Source organism: Dunckerocampus dactyliophorus, chromosome 2, assembly GCF_027744805.1.
Source record: "Dunckerocampus dactyliophorus isolate RoL2022-P2 chromosome 2, RoL_Ddac_1.1, whole genome shotgun sequence".
Lineage (NCBI taxonomy): Eukaryota > Metazoa > Chordata > Actinopteri > Syngnathiformes > Syngnathidae > Dunckerocampus > Dunckerocampus dactyliophorus.
The window spans coordinates 40,796,794-40,819,107 of NC_072820.1; the positions used below are offsets into that span (position 1 = coordinate 40,796,794).

At 40.6% G+C, this 22,314-nt stretch overlaps 1 protein-coding gene across 3 annotated transcripts in view; it reads left to right on the forward strand.

Annotated features, from left to right (window-relative positions):
• The window catches only part of snx29 (sorting nexin 29), a 202,801-nt gene that overhangs the window by 3,072 nt on the left and 177,415 nt on the right, over positions 1-22,314 (forward strand). For all 3 annotated transcript variants that reach the window (XM_054755500.1, XM_054755509.1, XM_054755517.1), the window contains 9 exons: positions 746-926; positions 1,070-1,140; positions 3,000-3,260; positions 5,794-6,199; positions 7,794-7,906; positions 11,554-11,650; positions 11,792-11,874; positions 19,343-19,406; positions 21,290-21,418. In XM_054755500.1, the coding sequence (XP_054611475.1) occupies positions 746-926; positions 1,070-1,140; positions 3,000-3,260; positions 5,794-6,199; positions 7,794-7,906; positions 11,554-11,650; positions 11,792-11,874; positions 19,343-19,406; positions 21,290-21,418 (1,405 nt within the window). The remainder of the gene's footprint in view (positions 1-745; positions 927-1,069; positions 1,141-2,999; positions 3,261-5,793; positions 6,200-7,793; positions 7,907-11,553; positions 11,651-11,791; positions 11,875-19,342; positions 19,407-21,289; positions 21,419-22,314) is intronic.

A 22,314-nucleotide genomic window follows, 5' to 3' on the forward strand; every position in this document is an offset into this window, starting at 1 on the left:
CTACCTCGTTCATGACATTTGCACCTAATCCTTTGGAGTCCAGGGTAGTTTTTAGCGTTTGTACTTACTTTTCTGCTTACCTTTATATCTCACCTTAAAAACTGTTTATCTTGTGGTTGGTTTCCTTTTTTTCAGCACAGCCACTGTTGGCTCACTTCATGTTTTGTTGCACGTTTACTTTTGCCTCGAAAGCAGCGGCCGCCACCCTGCCCGAATGCGCATGCAAATGAGAAGTAAGGTGAAGACACAATAACAAAGTCACAGTAAACATTGTTGATCATAAATCTGCTTTCACTTGACTGGTTTACACCATTCAAAGACTTGCAGGCTGTTTGAAATCTGCACTTGTGACGCCAGTTGAAAGGGAGCATTTGTGTGGCTGCGTCATCGTGCCACTCCGCTTATTATGCTGCAATTGCATTTTCCGCGTCCACTGAGCGTTAAGGCTTAGCAACTCTATCATGAGGGCAAAGCCAGAAGTAGCACACATAAATTTGACGCAGCGTTCTGGGGATGTATGCTAAGTACATGCAAATGAGTTGCGTGACACAATTATTTGAGGAAACACTTGTCTGAATGTGTACCGATATCGTACTGTGAGTTGTGTTTTGAGTTAACAAGGTGGGGTACCGATGGTGCTGACCTCTTCACCTCTTGTAATTGTGCACCTTTCCTCGTTATTTTCTCATTTTTACTCCTGTTCATGCTAATTTTCGAAGTGTTAATCCTGCTTTTTCTCCTCCAGAGTTCACCTTCTGGTTCTACGTGAAGGAGCATCTCAACAGGCACGAGCTCCAGCGCTTCTACTCACTCCAGCACATTTCTTCAGAGCTGGGCCGCGGTCGTGCTTGGCTGCGCTGCGCTCTTAACGAGCACTCATTGGAGCGCTACCTGCACATGCTGCTGGCTGATCGACCACGCCTTGGGTGAGTGCCGTGTTTGAATGTTTTTTTTGTTTATGCGAGTGCCATAAACTCTTTCCCAATGAGTGCAGTAATAGACATTCATGCGTGTTTGCGTTTTTATGCGCTGTTTTGATTCAACTTCACCACCTTTGTTTTTTTTTTAGTGCTTACTATGAAGAATGGGCTTTTATGTTCGATGAAGAGAGAGCCAGCATGCTTCCCACCATGGCCGCAGGTGAGTTTGCGATGCCATTTCTGGCAATACAGTGAGTTCAGTTAATGAATGTTATTTTACATTGCATTGGTGGACATTTGTACTGAAACATGCTGAGAGACGTTTGGTCATCTGGTCAAAGTACCTAAGACTAGTTTGTTGAAATACAACCCCTGGTTTTGGCCCAAAGTTGCCGTCGGAAACCAAAATGGCCGACTTTCTGTTTGATTCAGGACATGGGTTCTTGAGACTTTTTCGTGTGTCCGGTCACGATTGGTGTCTCCAGCAAGTTGGGTGATGTTCTGTGAAACCGTTGGCGTGGGGTCATTTTTTTCAACATTTAAATGGGGCGCTACTGGGTGAGTTTTAGTTGTTCGTTTTCGGGCCCCCGGAAATATCATGTTTTTTGGTGAGTTTTCCTGAATGTTAAGGCCCTCAAAAATGTGAGGAAAGCGCTGGCATAATAATAACTAGAAGCATCTAGGGCGGGGGTCGTTGACTCACTAAAGAAAAATTGTCTGGAGCTGCAAAACATAACAGCTTAAACCCTTTTAAAAGTTTGAAACTTTCTTTTGAACTTTCTGATTGGCAGCCTGTCCTTTTAGCTCACTGGCCAATGCTGCTGGACTTAACGATCAATCAGTGGACTTATATGGTCGCTCAGCATGTGCAGGGCTGTACTGCAGGGACCACTGACATGTGTAGGTTTACTAGAAACAAATGACTACTTGAAAATGGGGGCTTGTTTTAAAAATGTGTTGCAACGTTTTTTGTTGTTTTTTCCCCCCACATACCAAGCATACAGGTAAGCCAGCATCGTTGACAGAGAAGACAAAGGAAAGCTCCGTGCAGAATGAAAACTCTGCACATTCTAAAAATACAATTAAACAAGAAAAGTAAAAAAAAAAAAAAAAAAAGGGAAAAAGCAGTAATTTGACATGAGTAAATACAAAATATTAAGAGAGTGACGTCATAATATTAAGAGGAAAAATAGCATAAAGTTGAAATATTAAAGGGAAAAAGTTGAAATATTAGAAACAAAGTTGCAATTTTTGGAAAATTAGGTTGGCAAAAAGTTATAATATTTTGATAATAAAGTTAAAATATTATGAGCATAAAGTCGGAATATTATGGGAAAAGATGGACAAGGAGAAAGTTGAAATAATTGTAAAAAAAAAAACAAAAAAAGCAGCAAGAAAGTGTCATGTAAGGAGAAAAACTTCATATTCTTTGTCACTGATAACACAAAGTATAAAAAACGTCTTTGCATATCTACATGGGTTGGTTTAGAAAATGTAAAAGTGGCCCCCGCATCCTTTGATTTGACAGTATGCGACTCTCGGTGGAAAAAGTTTGGATGCCCCTCATTTAGATTGTGCACCTAATATAGTGGCTGGTAGGGCTGGGGACCAAAACGTATACCCCGTTCTATTTAGGTTGAATATTGATATACGGTATATACTGTATATATATCCCGATATTTTTCGGCACAGTGATTTTAGACAAAATCAGAGCCAAATATGTGCGTCAAATTTGTTTTATTAAAAGAAATACTTAACATGAGTTTTAAAGCTTCATGCAAGATGCACATTAAAGAAATCTTATCTAAAAATAGCCACTAAAATAAAGTAGGTCATTCTCTTTTTGAAATAAATATAGAAAAAGTTTGTTTAGTTTCATTGCCACTGCCTCTCTGCATCCAAAGTGCATGCAAATGATCAATAAGCGTGACCACACAATAAAAGTATTATGGTGAATATTATTGATCTTAAATCTGGTTTTACTTGACCGATTTACGGCATGTAAACACTTGGTTAGACATTTGCTGCACGGTTGCAGGAGGGATCAGTAATGATGATTTTTTTCTCTTCTTTCTTAAGGTTTAAACTCCATCCTCTTTGCCATCAATATCGACAACAACGACTTGAACGGAGGGCCGTCAAGAGGAGGTGGCTCCACCATGACGCACCTCCTCAAGGAGTCCACGCAGGGTATCGGCAGCCTGTGGAAGGAGTCCACACAAGGGGTTAGCACTCTGCTTCGAGAGATCAGCACCGCCACAGCCGTGGTTCCGGGCTTCAGCCCCAGAGTGGACGGACCCTCTGACCCACTGCCTGTGCTGCCACGCAGCACCTCCGCTGGTAGGAAACACTTACAATTTGCGAAATTGACACTCTTGCTATTGTGGGCGTGGCAGGATCAGGTTTCAAATACGTGATAAAAATGGATTATTTGGCCCCTAATGCTTTCATGCTTTCACAATAATGGAGTCATGGATCTGCAGACTTGCCTGATACGTCACTTTATTAGTGCCTTTAACAAATCAAACCACTTGACCTTTTTTCCTTGCTTTAGTGCCCTTCCTTTATTCTCCCTACCAAACTGAAGTCTTTTTCCACTTTAGCCTCATTGAGTAGTTTAAGTTTCCCCTGTAGTTTAGTACGAATTCCTTGAGTTCTCCTCACGTCATATGCGTGGAAATGCTTTCATTTTTAGAGGCTTTTTGGTTTTTATTTTAAGATCCTGTATGCAAAATATTTTTCCAACCACGTTGCATCCTGGAAGAGGTTTTACCACTGTTCTACACAATTTTTTTGGTAATAAACTACGTCGAAATGGGCACTTCAACGAATAAATACGAGGCGAAAAAACATGTCACAATGACACGATGGAGAGATTGTGCAGCGATTATCACAGCTACTGTAAAAACACAGCTAACATGAAGCGGCCTCTGCAGGCGAGTCATGCTGACAAGTGAAGCAAAGAGAAGTGACAACTTGCACAATAATCCCTTATTATTTTCATATGTTTAATGCTGTTTTTACTGCTGAGAAGGAGCAGAGTTTTATTATAACTATCAAGTGCGCTGTAGGGTTGATTTATTACATCATACAGTAGTTGCACTTTGTCATATTATTCATATAATATTATCATTCAACATCTGATTAAATGTTAGAATGTCAGGTACAATATAACACTAAAGTGACTAAAGTTTATGGAGAGCAGGTCTACTTAATGCTGTGGATGTTGTTATAGATGTGCTCTGCAGCCTAAATAAAGGTGGTTCCAAAGAAACAATGCCTTCATTTTGTACTTCATATATTAGTTTACTAAATTTACTGTAATTTTAGTTGACTAAAATGTTGTGAAATTTGGTAAACTAAAACTACAGTCTCTGCAAATTGCATATTTAAAATTTGAAGGCGAAATATAGCAATAATTCTGGACTGAGGACACAATGAGCTCGCAAGCTCGTTGCTGTGTGAGTATGACATCACTCGTGCGCCGATATCATTAGTGGCAGAAAAACAGATACTGAAATGAACCGATATCTCATTTTTATTCCAATGTTGGCCGGTTTTATCAGACATCCCTAATTTAGGTGACTAAAGTATGACTAAAACTAAAATATATTTTACTCAAAAAACTATGACTAAAATGGAAAAACTACTGTCAAAATTAACATTGATGCTGAGGGTCAACAAAAAACTACTGTCAATTTTGGTGTAAAAGCCGCACCTCATAAATTTAGAAAAAAACCCAGATTTGTACATATATAAACCACACTGGACTATAAGCTGCACACGTCCACAGCATAAAATGGCACAATGTGGCGCGCACGAATCAGTGAGGACCAGGCAGCTCTTTATTTAGACTTATGAAAAAACTCAGAACGAGCTTGTTAACCCATTGGAAATTGCAGCAGGTCATTAGTCAATATAACAGTCTGACTCACTGTCACCTTACAAAGAACACTAAACTCATCACGCAGCAACCTAATAAAAAGTATCAATACAAGTTTACAGTGGGAGAAAAAACCCAAGTATTGTAAAGTTTTCCCATAATGCATCGCGTCTGAGCAAAGCATTTAATTGGAGGACAAGCGGCAAAGAAGATGGATGGATGGCGTTGCAATGCTGCCTCTGTACACCAGAGGGAACCAGAGAAGCCCAGAGCCCAGAGGGAGGCTGACATCATTGCAGCGCCTCAGCAGGCACCAGTGAGTGCCTTGCTCAGATGAAATGCATTATTGAAAACTTTTACATACTTGTTTTCATTTTAAACTTGTATTGGTACTTGTTTATATATTTTGTTGGTATTGTAAGTGTTCTGTGTGATGAGTTTAGTGTTCTTTGTAAGATGACACCGTGAGGCAGACTGTTACATTGAGCGGTACGGTATTTAAACGATTAGTCGTAGTTCCGAAGTGAAGGAGATGTCACGAGATTAGAATTTAGCCATAAATTAGCTGTACCGCTGTGTAAGCCGCAGAGTTCTAAGTTTAAGAAAAAAGTAGCGGCTTATACTCCGGAAATTACGGTTACTGCAGCCCTAAAATAGCCCCCGGGTCACACGTTAGCAACAGAAGACCAGAACTAGCCAATTTACTGAAATAAATCCCAGTGGTAACCTTGTCAGTCCACTCTAGGCGGTTTGCACACATCTGCCTCCAAGTGGTGCTGTGGTGGTGAAATCTTAAAGGAAACTTTCGGACCGTCATCTTTGGCCTAATTTCTCAGTCTGCCGTGTTCCATTCCACTGGGCCGAGTTCTACTTAGTGGGGAGAGATTAAAACTATGCTGTTGCTCATGTTTTGGCCTCAGAATATGGAAGAAAGTTAGTTTTGCACTGTTGTGTTGAGACCAGTTAAAACGTCACCTTTTTCCTACCCAGATTCAGGGCTGAGGAGGGAACGGCGGAGAAAGAAGAAGATCACTAACATTATTTCCTTTGATGATGACCTGGATGGAGGAGCTGAGGACGAAGAAGACGGTGAGGAGGACTTCCAGAAGACTGTGGAGATGATGAGCAAGAGTCAGGCCAGTCCTGTTCAGAGCAGCGTGGAGGAAGGGCTTGATCTCCTGGAGCCGTCCTTCTCTGAGTCGCAAAACGGGCTGGTCGACCCGGGTTCCTTGAGCTGGGTGGGGTCGCCGCGTCCTCCTCGTACGCCGCCCATGCCTACGCCTCTCCGGCCAGACAGTAAGAGTATAGATAACGAAGAGGAAGAGGACGAAGAGGACGAGGAAGAGAAGTACAAACCCAGAAGGCACTTCCAGGAGGAAGAGAGGACCAATGACCAGTGAGTTGTCAAAAAACAGCAGGGCTTCACCATTCTGTAAAAAAACAAACAAAAGTGAAACACAGTTTCGTTGCTTAGAATTGAGATGCCGACACCAGTGCCATGTGATTACATTTTAAATCACACTTTTTATTATTATAGTCGTTCCTGGCCACATTTTTTTAATTTTGCGGGTTCACTCTATCATGGTTTTTTAAACATATATTAATTGATAAATCATGCTGTTTCGTAGTTGAATACGGCCTGTTATTAGTCGAAAAATATGCATATTGAAACAAATTGTTTTTTTGCCTAACTTAAGCATTTTTAAGCATAAAAAATGGCTTAATGAACTGAAATTCAAATATTAGGCATTCATAAGGCGCATTCAAAGACACTGTGAATGATATCTAGTATTCTACACTCCTTGCTAGGGGTCAGTGTTATTACTGTAATGTTTGGTGAGACACCCACGCGCCAGACTTGACCACCGGAACAACAGGCTTTTATTGCAGGGTTGAATTATCTCACAACAGGCACAATAATCCGTAATAAAAATCCCCAATAAAAACACAGGCTGTTGTTGTGGCCGTAACCCCGCGTCAAGCTGAAACTTAACTCTGAACCCCCAACGTCATTTTCTGTACGCCTGCCGCTCTGCTCTCCTAGCATTGGAACACATTTATAGCAACACAAGTCTTATTTATGTCTTATGGCTTATTTTATGTTATTAGGTCTACATTATTTGGGAATACAGGTCTAAAGGTGACTATAGGGGTGCTAGTTCATGTCTAGAGGGTTATAATAATGTTCAAAACTGTATTTAGACGGTTGTAAACGGGTTACTATGAAAATATTCTAGTTCTAAAGAAGGAACTTTATGGAAATTAACTTATCCCGGTCGGGTCTGGAACCACTTAACTGCGATAAATGAGGGATTACTGCATTACTATTACTATTATTAACAGACTCCCCATTGTTTTCTTCTGTGTTCCAATGGGCTTTCCCGGAAGGACGGTTGACGGGGGACTCGAAAATAGAAATGAATAGAAAGAAAATAATCCATCAAGTCAAAAACATGGCACGCTCACTCACTCCACAATACATTCATGAATGTAGTCAAGGCAAATCACAAGAAAGTTCATGCGATTGCTTCTCCCGTGAGGTGATGAATGTCAGCCGGCTTGCCTCACCAGCTCGGGCACTGCATCCATCTCGCCCTGGCTGGTGAGGCTCACTTGGGGACGGGGAGAGCGAGGAGAAAGTGTACGCCATCATTGCAGCGTCAGTCCTCGAGTAAAATGGCAGTGCTTGTTTGTCATACGTAAACCTAAAAAAAACGTATTTTGAAATGAGATGGCATGTTGATATCAATCGAGATTTTGATTTTTTTTTCCCGTTTTTTGTGCAGCCCTAAAAAAATCCACGCAATCAGTCAAATCAAATTTTCCTCAAAAAGTTTCCCCTCTCAAAAAGGAAATGAGACATCCCAAACTAGATCTTGTTCAAAGTGTTAAATGTCAGAATGTTACATGCAGGCTGAGTGTATTGATTGCCAAGAAAGGAAAGGTCACAGCCAGCCAGACAGACTGAACAGTAAATGTTCTTGATTTAGGATGCTGGTGGGAAGTCTGTCCAGTGTGTCCACGTGGAGCCCCGTGCAGGTGCTGACGGACCACAGCAGCTCAGACATCCTCATCCCCCTCAACGCTGCAACCCCCCAGCCAGGTAATGTACTCTTGGACTGGACCACACAATACCTGTAGTTTCTACAAGGAAGTGAACATATAAGCAAATATGGAGTCCATCCACTGCGCGTCCTGATACGACTTTTTCACTTTCGATATGATACCGATATTGGGTGATACCTAGGCCTGTCACGATAAAAAATTTTGCTGGTCGATAATTGTGCTACAAATTATCAGCGATAATCGATAAAATCGAAAACCCTTTTTTTTTTAGACCATTTTTTCAATGATTCTCATGAGAGATTTACTACACATTTGAACCACTAGATGGTACTAGTGTACGGTGTACCTGTGTGAGGCATGAGCTTGACACAGATGTTGCCTGTACGTATGTTTTTGCAATGTAGCCAGCGACATTGATTGTGAGAGCGCCCACCCTTTTACTCTACTGGGAAGACTATGTACTAGAATTTGGAGTGGGTATTTTTTGTCCAGTAATTCAGAAAAACATTTGTGAGGTCAGAGGTCACTAACATTGGACCTGAGAATCTCTTACCCTAGAAGTTTTTGATGGGTTTGAGGTCAGGGCTCTCAGGTTCTTCCACATCAAACTCATCCAAGCCTCCCTTTATGGGCCTTGTGTTGTTTACTGGGGCACACGCACACACCTGTTAAGGTATTGTAGTTTCAAATGATCAAGGATTGCACTGTCCATTGGAATCTATCTATCTATGGATCTATGGAGCCACAGACTCTCACTACAGTGGTACTTTGGTTTTCATTATTAATTTGCTCCAAAATGTCACACAAAAACCCGAAATGTACGCAAACCAAGCTAATTTTTCCCGTAGAAAATAATGTAAATGCAATGACATCTTGCCAATCACACCCAAAAATATTAACAAGAATACATTTTAAGAGAACAATTACAGTTTTACATGCATAAATCAATGAAAAGTAATCGTGAACAACGAATTAAATGGACAAATGAACTTTTAACACAGCTTTTCCTTTTATGAAGACTCTTGTTGTCGAGGACTGTGAGGAGCGCAGAAGGCGGAGGGGAGGTGACGCCATCTTCATTATTTTTTAAAATTAAGTAGTGTTTCTCACCTTCTTTATCAAATTGCCGGCACCCGCAACTTTCCATGGCCCCATTCCAGGTTATTTAGCAGTCTCACTCAATAAAAAATGTACAGAGAGTGAGTCTCCAACGCATAGGCTTTGTCTGGACGCTCTGGAATGATACAGTACAGGACAGACCCACTAGTTTGTTCTGAGCAATGTTGTACTAAAGCCAAAACATTTGTGAACATTTTTGTTGAAAACAGTCTTTCGAAAACTGGGGTGGTCAAAAACCGAGGTTGGGCTGTAGTTCATTTTCTCTGGGAAACACTATCAGCAAAGTATTTGGCCGCAGGATCTACATGTAAAAACCAGGGCTGTCAAAAATTTGGCGTTAACGGCGGGAACTCATTAATTACGTTACAATTTTTAGCGTCATTAACGCATGCGCACCATGTCAAGCCACCCCCCTCTGTTATGATGACAGACGACGAAGGCACGGTAGCGACCGCACACAGAGTCTGACACTCTTTTATAACTTTATTCTGACTTGAACACATCAACAGCAGCGCAATTCCAACGATAAACTGTATATGTGTAGAATACATAGCATAGTCCATCTAGCCGTGATGGTTTGATTTATTTGAGCATTCTTTTTCACATCAGCGTACATCACAATTCCACATGTCCAAAAGGAGCATGTCCTACCACCTCTTTGTTTCACATCAAATTGCTACATACAGTACGTGTAGCATACACATAGCACAGTCTTTCTCTGTGGTTCAGGATTCTTCGTTATATTTTATAAACATCAACTAAATGTAGTGCTTTTTTTAAATGGCTCATTTTAGTGCATTGTTTGACTTCTTTACTCAATCCGTTCCACAATTGGATTCCACATACTGGTAGGCTGAAGGTTTTCAGCGACGTGCGTGCGGGCGTATAGGTGTTTTAGGCCTCATTTTTTCCTAAGATCATATTTCTTTTCTCTTGATGAGAAAAATTGTATAACGTTTTTGGGGCAGGCTCTTTTTTGCTTTATGCATAATTTTTTCAGTTTGAAAGTCGACCAGATGAACAAATTTTAATAGTTGTGATTTTAGGAATAGGGAGTTTGTATGTTCTCTATAAGCGGCATTGTGGTTTATCCTAAACTGATCTTTTTTGTAGCACAGTTAGTGAGTGAAATGTTCTTTTGTAGTTATTTACGCATATCTCTGCACAATAAGTTAGATATGGTAAGACTAGACAACAATAAGGGGGTTTGGAGTGATTTTTGGTCCAGAACGAATTTTGCTTTATTGAGTATAGAAGTATTTCTTGCCACTTTATGTTTTATATTTTAAATGTATTATTATTTTTTTTTGTCAATTATTATAACGCCTTGAAATTTATTTTCATTCACTCTGTCAATGTCCACGCCATCCATACTTTACAGATAATTTGGTTGTCTGTTCGTAGTTGTTCATGTCAGTACAAACCGTTGTCCTATTGCATTGTTTTGGAGTGGGCCCATTACATCTTGGTAGTGCCGTGCAGTTAGGTGAGGTGCTGTGTCACTACGCCAGAAAAATAGTTCTTAGTGTTAGCTGCTATAATAACAATGTTGCTGTAGCTTGGTTTTGTATACAGGCCGGTTATGTAAATACAACATTATTGGCATTTTTGCATGCTAGCTGTTCTTTTAGCTGTTTTTCTCTCTTTAGAACCGTGCAGAAAAGGGAAAGACGAGTGGACATGTTTCACATAAGGATTGTGGATGATGGGCAAAATTCCCCCCAAAAGTGCAGTTTTCCTTTAAGTATGCTCAGAAATCCCAGAAATTACATCTACACTCGAAAAAAGTGAATTCAACTTACGTGGTGTCTTTGAACACAACCCCTCATGGCTCATAATAACAAGGTTAAAGTGTGATTCAAATGTTCTGCTACTATTAAAGAAACTAGCGTTAGGTAAATAGATTTTCAGACGTGTGCTATCTTTTAGCATGATTGAAATTTTAAGTTCATTTGGAGGTGTTAATACATACTGTACAAATATATGAAATTGTGTCTCGCCATTTATCTTTTTAGTCATAAAATACAGGAAAAAGGGCATACTTCACACATTGTTACAAGTGGGGATTAATCATGATTAATTAATTTGAAAACTGTGATCAATTGAATTAAAATTAATCATTTTAATAACAGCCCTAGTAAAAACATGTACAGTGCACACTCAGCCACACGTGAAAGAATGCTCAGTGTTTTTATTGCTACTTAAAACACACACGGCAAACACACAGACGCACTAGCGGCACATTGTGCTGCTGACTGTTGACTGTATACTGTATGTCGACCTTATCTGTAAACTGTACGCATGCAAACGGATGCATGTCTGGTGCCATTAAAAAGTTATTCCAATATACATCAGCAATCAACATTTATCAAATTTGATGTGATTTTTTTTGTGGGCGCATTAAGTTACACTTGAATTCAAAACTTCTTCACATCATTGGCATTAGTGATCATTCAAGAATGGAAAGTCCTGCCATGTGTGTGCAGCGGCAGCTGTAAAAGCTTGTATTGCCCCTCAGATGAACATTTCCTCTTTAGCTGTACTTTCATTTCTATATCGTTCCAGTCAACTCCGTGGAGGACTCGGCGGCCTTTCCTGCTCAGTGTGAGTCAGCGCGACCTGCGGAGAGCTGTGATAGCCTCAGATCACAGCTCCCACCAAAGTAAGCATCTGCTCCAGTCATGTAGGATGTGTTACGGTGTGAAGAAGAATCTCATCCCTGAGAGTATTAGACTTAAGCCATCTGCTCCACAGCTTAAACTTGCGAAAAGACTTTGACATTCAGAATATTGATGTGTTTCAGTATGGAGTCCAGTCCATTGGCGCTGTCTTCTCCACTCAGCAGCGGGCTGCCAGCATCTGCTCTGCCTGAGTCCATGACAGTCGGTGAGTGTTTCTCAGTTTTCCATCCATTCCTTCTGTCTGCCTCTTCTTGCTCATCCACTCCGCCATGTTTGCCAGAATTCTGACAACACCAAAAAAAATCATATCAGCGGCTAGTTTGTGGACACATTCAAGTGTTTTTGTGTTTTTCATTCTGAAACCATGCGACATTAAAAAATAAACACATATGTGCATATATACAATATATGTATACATCATTTTTACATTGGAATTTTGAGCTTTCCATCAAATTCACATTTATATTTAATTTATTATTTAGTTTCTAAGTAAACATCCTGGAAGAAACTGACAATATGTTGACATGATTAATTAATAAAGTAACGACAATATAATTAATATAATATAATATAATAAAAACAGAAGTGTTGGAATGTACTGAGTTAAAAGCCATGAGAATGTTTTTAAACATGCTCTGCAAGGAACCACAAAACGTTAAAGCTATGTGGCAGTTAAAACTAGGAAATCTTCATTGTTTAAAAAAAAAATATATAAAAAAACTACTAACTAATGTAATACTAGTAATACATAATCTAAACTAGCTTTGTGCTAGATAGAGTAATATGCTATGAGTGTCTTGAGTAGTATACATCTCAATTTCTTTACTTTTTATTCAGAGCACAACTCTTGTTACGCTTCTTTCAGGGACGTTTTTATGTAATGTTTTATACAGTATATACACTGTATACTGTATATAATAGTACTTCTTCTGATGTTTATGTTAATTGTCTCTAATACAATGAATCTCCTTTTGATTTTTTTTTCTCCCAACATGTATCATTCAACCAATGAAGATGTATTTGTATAGCAGTTGTCATACACACAAGATGTAACACAAAGTGCTTTATATACAATTCACAGGTGAAAGCACACATTACCTTGACCCTGCTCCATCCACAGTTACAGAGCAACAGATAAAATAAAAACGAATAAAAAAATCTGGGCTAAAAAGATACGTTTTAAGGTTATTTAAAAATATAAACATTTGCTGCCGACCTCAGATCCTCAGCCACCAGTGTCGAAAAGAGGCCTCGCTGAGTTTTGGCTCAGACTTTTGCAATCTTTAAAAGATTATTGCCTGAGGCTCATGTCGAAATCAAATCTGATAAATAAACACGTCTAAAACTTTGTAAGCGCTTAAAAAAAACAAATGCAAGTATTTTAAAATCAAGTCTACAACTTGAATATGATAATACATCCTTTTGCTATGTTTCAGTAAAGCTACACTAGTACTATTTTGTTTTATTTAATTGCAAATTTTCTATGAAAAGCATTACTTTCCAGCCACATCTTTCTACTGCCTTATAATGAGGTGTATTTTGAATAAGTTTTAATTACAAATGAATATGGCTTTAAGGGGTTTAAGTTGTGTAAATTGCCATTACAGAATATCACATTTTCCAGGTCAGTTTCCGTATTATCCACAAGGTGGCACTGCTGGTCCAGTAAATAGGCATCGACATGAATCCACTACGGCGTCAGCATTTGAGAAGAAATGTGAAACAGTGAATGTAATACATGCCTTCTTTTGCGGCACCTAAGAGATTAGATTGCACATATGGATAGAGCGGTAAAACCACAAATGAGCTACCATCAGACCCATCAGCTCTTTTTACAAAAAGGCCAGAGGAGCCAAGAGAAGCAGTGAAGGTGTTCTGTGAGCTCGAGTAAAACCCACATTAAGAAGGTGATTATGGACGGAAACATGTTCATCCTGGTAGCTCTGTTGTTGTACGGTGGTGTCAACATGTCACATGGTACAATTTGCAAGACCAGAAAAGGGTACTGTTGGTTGGTACTCATGAGACCAGAATGCAATGCAGTGCCTTCAGCAAATTTTCTTAATACTTTTTTTGTGTGTGTAGTGGGATGGTGGGGGCGGAGGAGGGGGGGGGGGGGGGGGGGGGGGAAATCACATTATAGCACGACCACATTCTCCAGGTGTATGCTAAGTTGTCATGGGAAATAAAAAGTAAGAGTAGGATGTGACATGCTGAGAGGAAATACATTTATCATTATGAAATCATGTCATACTGAATTGAAATTGAAAACAAGTAAAAAACATATTATGAGAGATTTTTCATTTTCAGCCAGAACATGATGTACTTAAAGTGCTCTTGTCACCAAAAATGTTTGAAATAAACAATAACAAAATGAAAGCACTCACTTAATAAAAAGTTTGTGTCATACTGCTGTCATCCTCCAGTAAACAACTATAAAATAGGAGTGGAATGAAGCTGTGACGCCCCCTAGCGAGTTTTCTGAACTGCCGCCATCATGGCTGTGACATCATGTCGAGAGACAAAACACAGGCTTGGATGCACAGCAAAGCAAAGTGTTTGGTCCGGCCCTTTCACCAGGGTGGCAACCACCCTGGCACTTTCATTCTTTCAACCGTGAAATAAGTATTTGAGTCAAATAGTAAGAGTAGCAATTCATTCCATTTGCGGTGAATAGAAGCAATTGCAGTGCCAGCGCTGGAGAGAGCGGTCAGCCACCAACCAGTCTTGAGTGGTCTCTAAAGTGAAACCGAGTTCCTCTTCCTCATATGCCTTCTGTGGAGGCGGTCCCAATGATCAGGAAACTTCCCGTTAACTGTCTGCTGGTGTATTGGCCCGAGAGTCTCACGCAACAAACAGGAAGGTGACTTCTAGTAAAACTATGTGTGCGAGATAACTGAGAGAACAGGGTGTACTTAATAATATATTATTAATTATATATTAATTAATTATATATTAATAATAACATTCACTGGTATTGTCAAAAATCCGCCACAATAGACAAATTGCGTGATTTTGCTTGAAATTTGCCCTGAAAACCCTTTATTTTGAGGTTTGTAGACTATAATGAGTGGAAAAAAAAATGGATTTACTTACTGCCACCTTGGCATGCTTTTCCACGGTTGAACTTCTTCTGGGTTTTTGACCTTTTGTTTTCATCCATCCGCGTCAGCGCTTGTGATTACCCCGGTCTGGCTCGAAGAAAGATAGTCCGGACAGCTGACGGTGGGAGCATCCTCCGGTAACACAGAATCAGTCCCACACTTTCCTTTACCTGAGGCACATTATCAAAACTGTCCTTGAAATGTGCCGAAATATAATACCGAAGGACCTGACGTGGCGAGTGGCATGTTTTGTGAACAGGCTAACTCCGTCTGCTCGAGTGTTAGAGCAAAAGCCTGCCACATAAGTGGGCATAATATCAAACAAATAACGTAAATTCTGGACTATTGAGCGGACCTGAATATAAACCGCACCCACCAAATTTAAAGCTAATTTTTTTTTGTACATATAGAGACCGCACTTGTTTATAAGCTGCAAGTGTCCATGTTGTCACATGGGATATTTACACTGAAAGACTCACTATAAACCTTGCAATCCTACCTGCACTCGGTGTTCCCAGCGTCACGTGTTGACATGTGAGATGCTTTTTTTTCCATTGGAGCTCAAGCAGTCCAAGCTGTAGTAATTCTACACTTGATCAAACTTACTTAAGATTTGTCAGATCAAAACACAATTGCTGCATAAGACTTCAAAACGTGATATTTTCCTCTTTTGCAGAAATGCACTCCTTTCTGCTTCGGTACTTCAAACATCATTGAAATTGTAGTTCTTTTATCCATTAGTTAGCACAATGGAAGCCGCACAATGGAAGGTGTCCATAGGTATGAATGTGAGTGTCAATGGTTGTTTGTCTCTATGTGCCCTGCGATTGGCTGGCAACCAGTCCAGAGTGTACGCCGGCTCTCACCCAAAGTTGGTGAGTTTTCTTGGCTCACAGTGCAGCATCAGTCAAACGGCAGCCAACGCGGCCAAAACGCCGTACAACAATCACCCGTATGTGCGTACAGTCAGAGGGCTAAGCAAATAACCCCAAAAATAATTGAATCCATCGGACTAGATGACCAGCCTTTCTCAGCGGTGGAAGACACCGGGTTCCGACAACTGCTCTCTCACTTGGAGCCCAGCTGCGTGCTTCCTGGATGTCCTGCTAGAGCTCCATCAGACAATGTACTGTATTCTCACATCCAAAGTCTCCTTAATGAAGGCGTCTCATCCTCTGTAAATTTCAGGAGTGATTTATGTTCTCTTGAAAAAGTAAGCAAAATATGTTTTTGTCCAAATGAAGGTGATTTTGGGCCACACGGTGGTCTAGTGGTTAGCATGTTGACCAACACAGTAACAGCCTGGAGATTGGGAAGACAGGAATCAACCCGGGTTCGATTCTTCCCTGGGCATCTGTGTGCAGTCCAGGGTGTACCCCGCCTGTCACCCGAAGTCAGCTGGGATAGGCTCCAGCATGCCCCCACAACCCTAAAAGAGGAGAAGCGGTATAGAAAATGGATGGATGAAGGTGATTTTTATGGTTCCTTTTTTCAGATCATATAGCCAATAGCACTCATCACAAATAAACAGAAAAACTTACAGGCAATCCATGTGATCAGTATCAGTATCGGCTGAGTTCATTCATGGATGATACATATCGCAGTCAACAGCATGAAACCCTGATCGGGTAGGGTAAATATGTCAACATTCGTGCATACATCTAACACAGGAATTATGCCTTTCAATGTTATTTTTCACAGCGAAAATGACAAGATTAACACGTGTTTTTGGTAAGATGAGCACTAAGTACATAAAAAGAAAAAAATAAGACATAACATTGCGGCTCTACACATTTGCCGAGGCGCTTGTTGTTATGCAGCGTTCATAGAGCTCAGTTATAATCGCCCCATAACGTAGTAAAAATATTCATCTGCCAATCATGCAATCAAATGGTATTCCACACAACACGGTATAAAATGTAAAATACACACTACAATGTTTTGGCGTCAGTTTCACTGTGATCTTTGTAAAATAATTCTCATACCTGTTTACAGCGAAGGGACAAAATATAGGTGGTTATTCTGCGGTCTGTTCTAGTTTTATCGAAATTATAAAGCTAAACAAAACATGTGGCAGCTTAATGAGCTGATATAATAGAGCGGGAGCGCACCAGTAGAAACAATGAAAGTATAATATATTCTATAAGAAGAAAGTTAAAACACGGGCATGGAGTCTTTCATCGCCAAGGCACCTGCACAGTGTAATAAAAGTGCTGGGGATGTTTCCACACGCGTGTGTGGATTACAAACTTACATGTATTTCTTCACTCACTCTCCACACTTAACTTGTGATGTCATTAGTGAAGCCCCGCAGCGTGGACAAAGGGTACTTTGGCTCTACTCAAGTCCCTAATGGCTCGTCTGTGGCATCCGTTGTGAACGTGTGGTCGCACTAAAGGTCACTTTTATTTCTGGCCTGCTGATGCGGTCTTGTATAGAGGCTCTCCCCACGTCTGCTTCTTTTTTCTGCTCTTCATCACGCTCCCCTTTCTCCTTCTCCTTCTCCTCCTCCTCCTCCTCCTCCTCCTCCTCCTCCTCCTCCTCCTCCTCACCAAGCCAAACCAGGCACTTAAGCCCAGGGCTGCAAGGAGACCTACTTGTATCTGGGGCGACATGGACATCCTACATTAGTTATGAGAGTTATGAGACTAGTGGTCTTTGTACAAAAGTACACGGTAGTTAATTCTTGTGGTTGATATTTTTGGAAATGTAAGTGCATCTCCTTGCAGCCGACTGTGGATGATACATTTTAACATTGTGATGCAGGGACTTCATTTTCCCCTCGAGTATGTTATTCTATATACTTTATATTGTTTGAATTGGAATTTTACTATTTGGTAATCATTTTTTTTCTCGTGATTGAGTCCCATTTTATCGAGTCCTCAATTTATTGTGCTGTCTAACTAGCCGGCCAGTAGCAAAACTATTAAAATACATGGGAATACAGTGTTTTCTCTAGGCTGACAGCTATCATCAGGGTAAGCGTTTTTTAAATGCGTTTTTTTTTTTACCCTTATTAGAGCCCACACCTCTACAGTCACCTTTACACTTGTATTACTCAATATAGTAGACAAAAGCGCAAGTATGACATAATATAGACTCACACATGAAAGCATTGGGAGGGTTCCTTGTTGCTGTTCCTTTTTCACTTTCGTTTTTTCCCTGTACTTCCTGCAGTGGCTATTGTTTTATCAATGTAACAGTACTACAGTCACACCCAGTGACTAGTGTAGAATACTACGTATCACAGTGTGTCTTTCAGTGCATTTTCTGAATGCCTTATATTTATATTTTAGTCCACTTGGCCATTTTTATGTTTGAAAGTGCTTAATTTAGGCCAAAAACGGATCCAATTTGCTTAAATAGGCATATTTTTACAACTAATAATAATCCATGTTCCACCACATAACAGCGATGATTTATTAATATATTTTAAAAAACTGGATAGAGTGAAGCTGCGAAATTAGAAGCGTGATGTGGTGAGGGACTGTAGTTGTACAAATGCATTTTTGTCATATTAAATAATATTATGCATTATAATTTTTCATAAACAGAAAATGATTATTAAAAGTGGGAATGGGAGAGCATGGAGGAGTGTAGCGTGCAGAAGGTGACGCATTGTAGGGAAATTTTAACGCATGCGCACTCACACACGCGCACGCGTGCACACACAGTTTAGTTCCAAATGTGAAAATTGTAAATACTGTAGTTCATGGTGTTATATTTGTAAATAAATTGTTATTTTGATGTAACAGCAAAATGTTTGTGTCAAAGTGAACGTTATGCTTTCAATGTATCGTTAAATGTATCACAAAATGCTGTTTTTCTCTTACCTTTTTTTACCCACTTACCTATGTTCTACTGCTGATTACTAAAGAAAAAGAAAAGGTAGAAACAAACTTTTTTTTCTGATGAAGGACGAGAGTCTAATCTTTCTTTTGGTGGTTATAAAGCCATAGAACACAATATTCTGTGTGCCTTGAAAAAACAGTCAAAATCGTCTAAAATGGCCAGTACGGAAGGGGTTGTCTTTTGAAAAATGGCTGGGAATGAATGACTTAATAGTCAGAGTCCATTAAACTTGTTTTAGTCAGTAAATGGTAAATTAGTTTATAAGGTACCGTGACATAATACTGTGTAATACACAAGTACAGTACTGTATGTATGGCTGCACTACCGATTATTGCTGTTTCGATTAATAGCGTAATCGGTTAGGCCCTAAACAGAGCAGATCAATATGAACCAAACACAAACAGTAAGTGATTTGGTCCGCAACATGTCAGAAAAGGTGCAAAAATGTCCATCACTGCTTTCCAAAGTCAAAGCTAATGTATGTGAACATCCTGTTTCGCCGAAAACAAAAAGATAATAGGTCTGCTTTCATGAATGACTAAGGAAATTAAAAAAATACTCACATTTGAGAGGCTGAAATCAGAGGATATTTACATTTGAAAATCAAAAAACAATTAACTGAATACCAAAGCAGTAGTCAATTAATCAATGAATAATCGATTAATTCTTGCAGCTATACATGTATATAATTAAAGCTGTACCACCCTCTCGTTGCAGTGGAGCTGCGTCAGGCTATTGTAGCCATGATGAACAGGAAAGACGAGCTGGAGGAACAAAATGGGTATGTTGGGATATTCTCCTTATCTGCCGCTTGCATACCGGCACACACGCGCACATCCTTATGGATACACACACAGAGAAAGAGTCTGGATTTTAACATGGTGTCAGCCTGATTTCTTTATAGTCAAAGATTGAGGCATTTTTGAGCTAACTTGGCCACAAACTGATTTGATACTTGTGGTGTTTAGATATTTCACACTGCGGATGGATGTACGTGTGGGCTTTTCTCTTTTGGAGAAGGGGGGCACATTTTCTAGTACTTGCTGTGGTAAAACTGAGCTTTGGACAAACGGCCAATGTGGACAAAAACATTGGGACACCTCCCAATTAATAGGATTGGATGGAGCTGAAGAGGGACATCTCCCTGCCACTCCCTGCAGCCGGTACTCGTACCCTTCCATCCCCCAAGCCTTGCCATTTCCTCGAAGCCATAGCCAAATGCTTCCTTGTTCTGCTTCTTCCGCTAGGTCTTTTATGGCCTTCTGCAGTTTGGGGCCTCTGATGCCCGGAGTCTTCAGCACCTGCAGGGTGGAGGTTCCAGTGTAGCCTGTTCAGCTGACTTCCACTGTTGTGCACGCACCTGAGAGCTGCATATTTCTCCCTCTTCCTCTCGAAGGCAGACTACATCCCCTTTTCCTATGGGACTGTCAATTCAGCCATGATGACGGACTTTGTAGCAGTGACTAGAACACAATGTCTGGTCAGAGAGAAGTTGTTGTAATCCCGGGGGAGAACTTCAGCTGCCGATTTAGGTCAACTCCAGCGGACAGCAGAGACCTCTCCTTTAATGAGCTGCTTAGGGCCGCTCCACCTTGCTTGGCAAATTGGATGGGCTGTCTTCGAGCCTGCGGGCTTCGAAGACCTCTTCTAGCTTTTGCAGGACTCGGTTGTTGCACCATCCATATCGGCCCTGGGTTAGTACGCTCTTACTGCCGGAGAGGATGTGCTGCAGGCTGGGACTCAGGTGACCGCAGAGGTGGCAGGGCTCTTCTTTGCCGAAACATTGGTGTAGATTTTGGGGGCTTGGGAGGGTATTGTTTGTGGACCTGATCAGAAAGCGCAACCTTGCCTGGGGCAGTTTCCACAGATTGGCCCATATGATGATCCTCTCGATGACTGCCTCCCAATTTTGGCTCACGGCTTTGGTTTTGTAACCCTCATCTTCCTCCCTCCTGACTTCCTAGTTCACCATTGTCTTCCACTCTTTTATTGAAGCTTAAGCTCACGTCTTCCTTTTTTCTCCCATGATTTCATCCATCCATTTTCTATGCCGTTTATCCTCATTAGGGTCGCGGGGGTATGCTAGAGCCTATCCAATATGACTTCGGGCGAGAGGCGGGGTACACCAGCCAATCACAGGGCACATATAGACAAACAACCATGGACCAACTATGGACAATTTAGCGTCCCCAATTAACCTAACCTAAATGTGGGAGGAAACCGGAGTACCCGGAGAAAACCCACGCACAGGGAGAACATTTCTAAAAATATTTTACATAACATGCTACATCATCAAGTGTTTGTGTATGTGTACAGTACGTATGTGTTTGCACGGGCGCGTGTGAAAAAAACTGTGCCAGAGAATGGCAATCTCAATTTTAAGCAAGAGAATCAAGATTTGCATTTTTTTTGCAGAATTTTTGCAGAATCATGCAGCCCTACTACAGTGCATACTAACAAGATTGTTACTTATTGTCTTTGACTCATTTATCAGAACATCATGATCAACTGTAGTTTGTGTTAGTTGTAACAATTTTTTGTCTAGGTGAGTTTGTCCAAATCCAAACATTTTGTACTGGTACCTTAAACCGGGACGTCGTGACGCTGCTGTATGTGTTTGTGTTCCCACGTGCCACTGATCGGTCCACTTGATGTACTTGCCAGGTCTCTTCGCAGCCTGCTGGATGGGGAAATGGAGCATTCAGCAGGTATGAGGCAGGAAACGGAGCTGCTGAAGACGAAGCTAGCTGAGCTGGAGGAGAGACATATGGTTAAGGTCCAGGCACTGGCCAGGTATGACACACAACTTGACAGGTCTAAAAATGTTCCCCCTTATCTCTGTTGTGACACCACCATATCTGCTACTAATTTACACAAACACTTAACAGTACATCAGTATATCTCAAAAGTGGTTTCATACAAAATTAATTCTTTGCAAAGATAATAAGGCACATCGCGAGATTTGTATTTAACAATGTGTTTATTTCTGGAAAACAAGGGCCAAATATTGCAAACTTGTCTGTACTCATCCAGAGGACAAATAGCCCACCTTCTCGAACGCCTTCTCCTCCAATTTCACATCAAATTTCACAATAAAAGTGACTGATGCAACACATGATTAGTTCTCGCTGCAATAAGACTGCCCTTCTTTCTTTAACTACCATCGTTTGCTCACGACGAAGGACGCTAATAAGAAGCAAAATAGTCGATGACAGTTGTGGTTGCTCAACCCCGATGAAGAGCTTTGATAGGAGGGGTGTCCAAAGTGCAGCCCGGGAGCCATTTGTGCAAAAATGTCTTGAGGCCTGCCAGTGGGTGTATTTGCTGTTGTGTTTTAAATTCAAATCATATATTCATTCATTTTCTATGCAGCCTGCCCTCACTAGGGTCGCGGGGGTATGCTGGAGCCTATCCCAGCTAACTTTGTACATTATTCAGAAGTAAAACAACGATAAATTGTCACACACCGGTAAACAATACACTACATCCTTTTTGACGGATCCCATCCATATCAGCCCAGAATAGGCATGCGCCACGGGCCGGTATGAGTTTCTGACTATATGGCAAATACATTTCACGGTATTGTAATTACAGCTCTAGAATGTTATTTTGAAATATCTTTATTGAAAAGAAGAGGAAAAAAAAAACTTATGTTGAACCGTCATTTTTAAAGAATATAATTGAACATG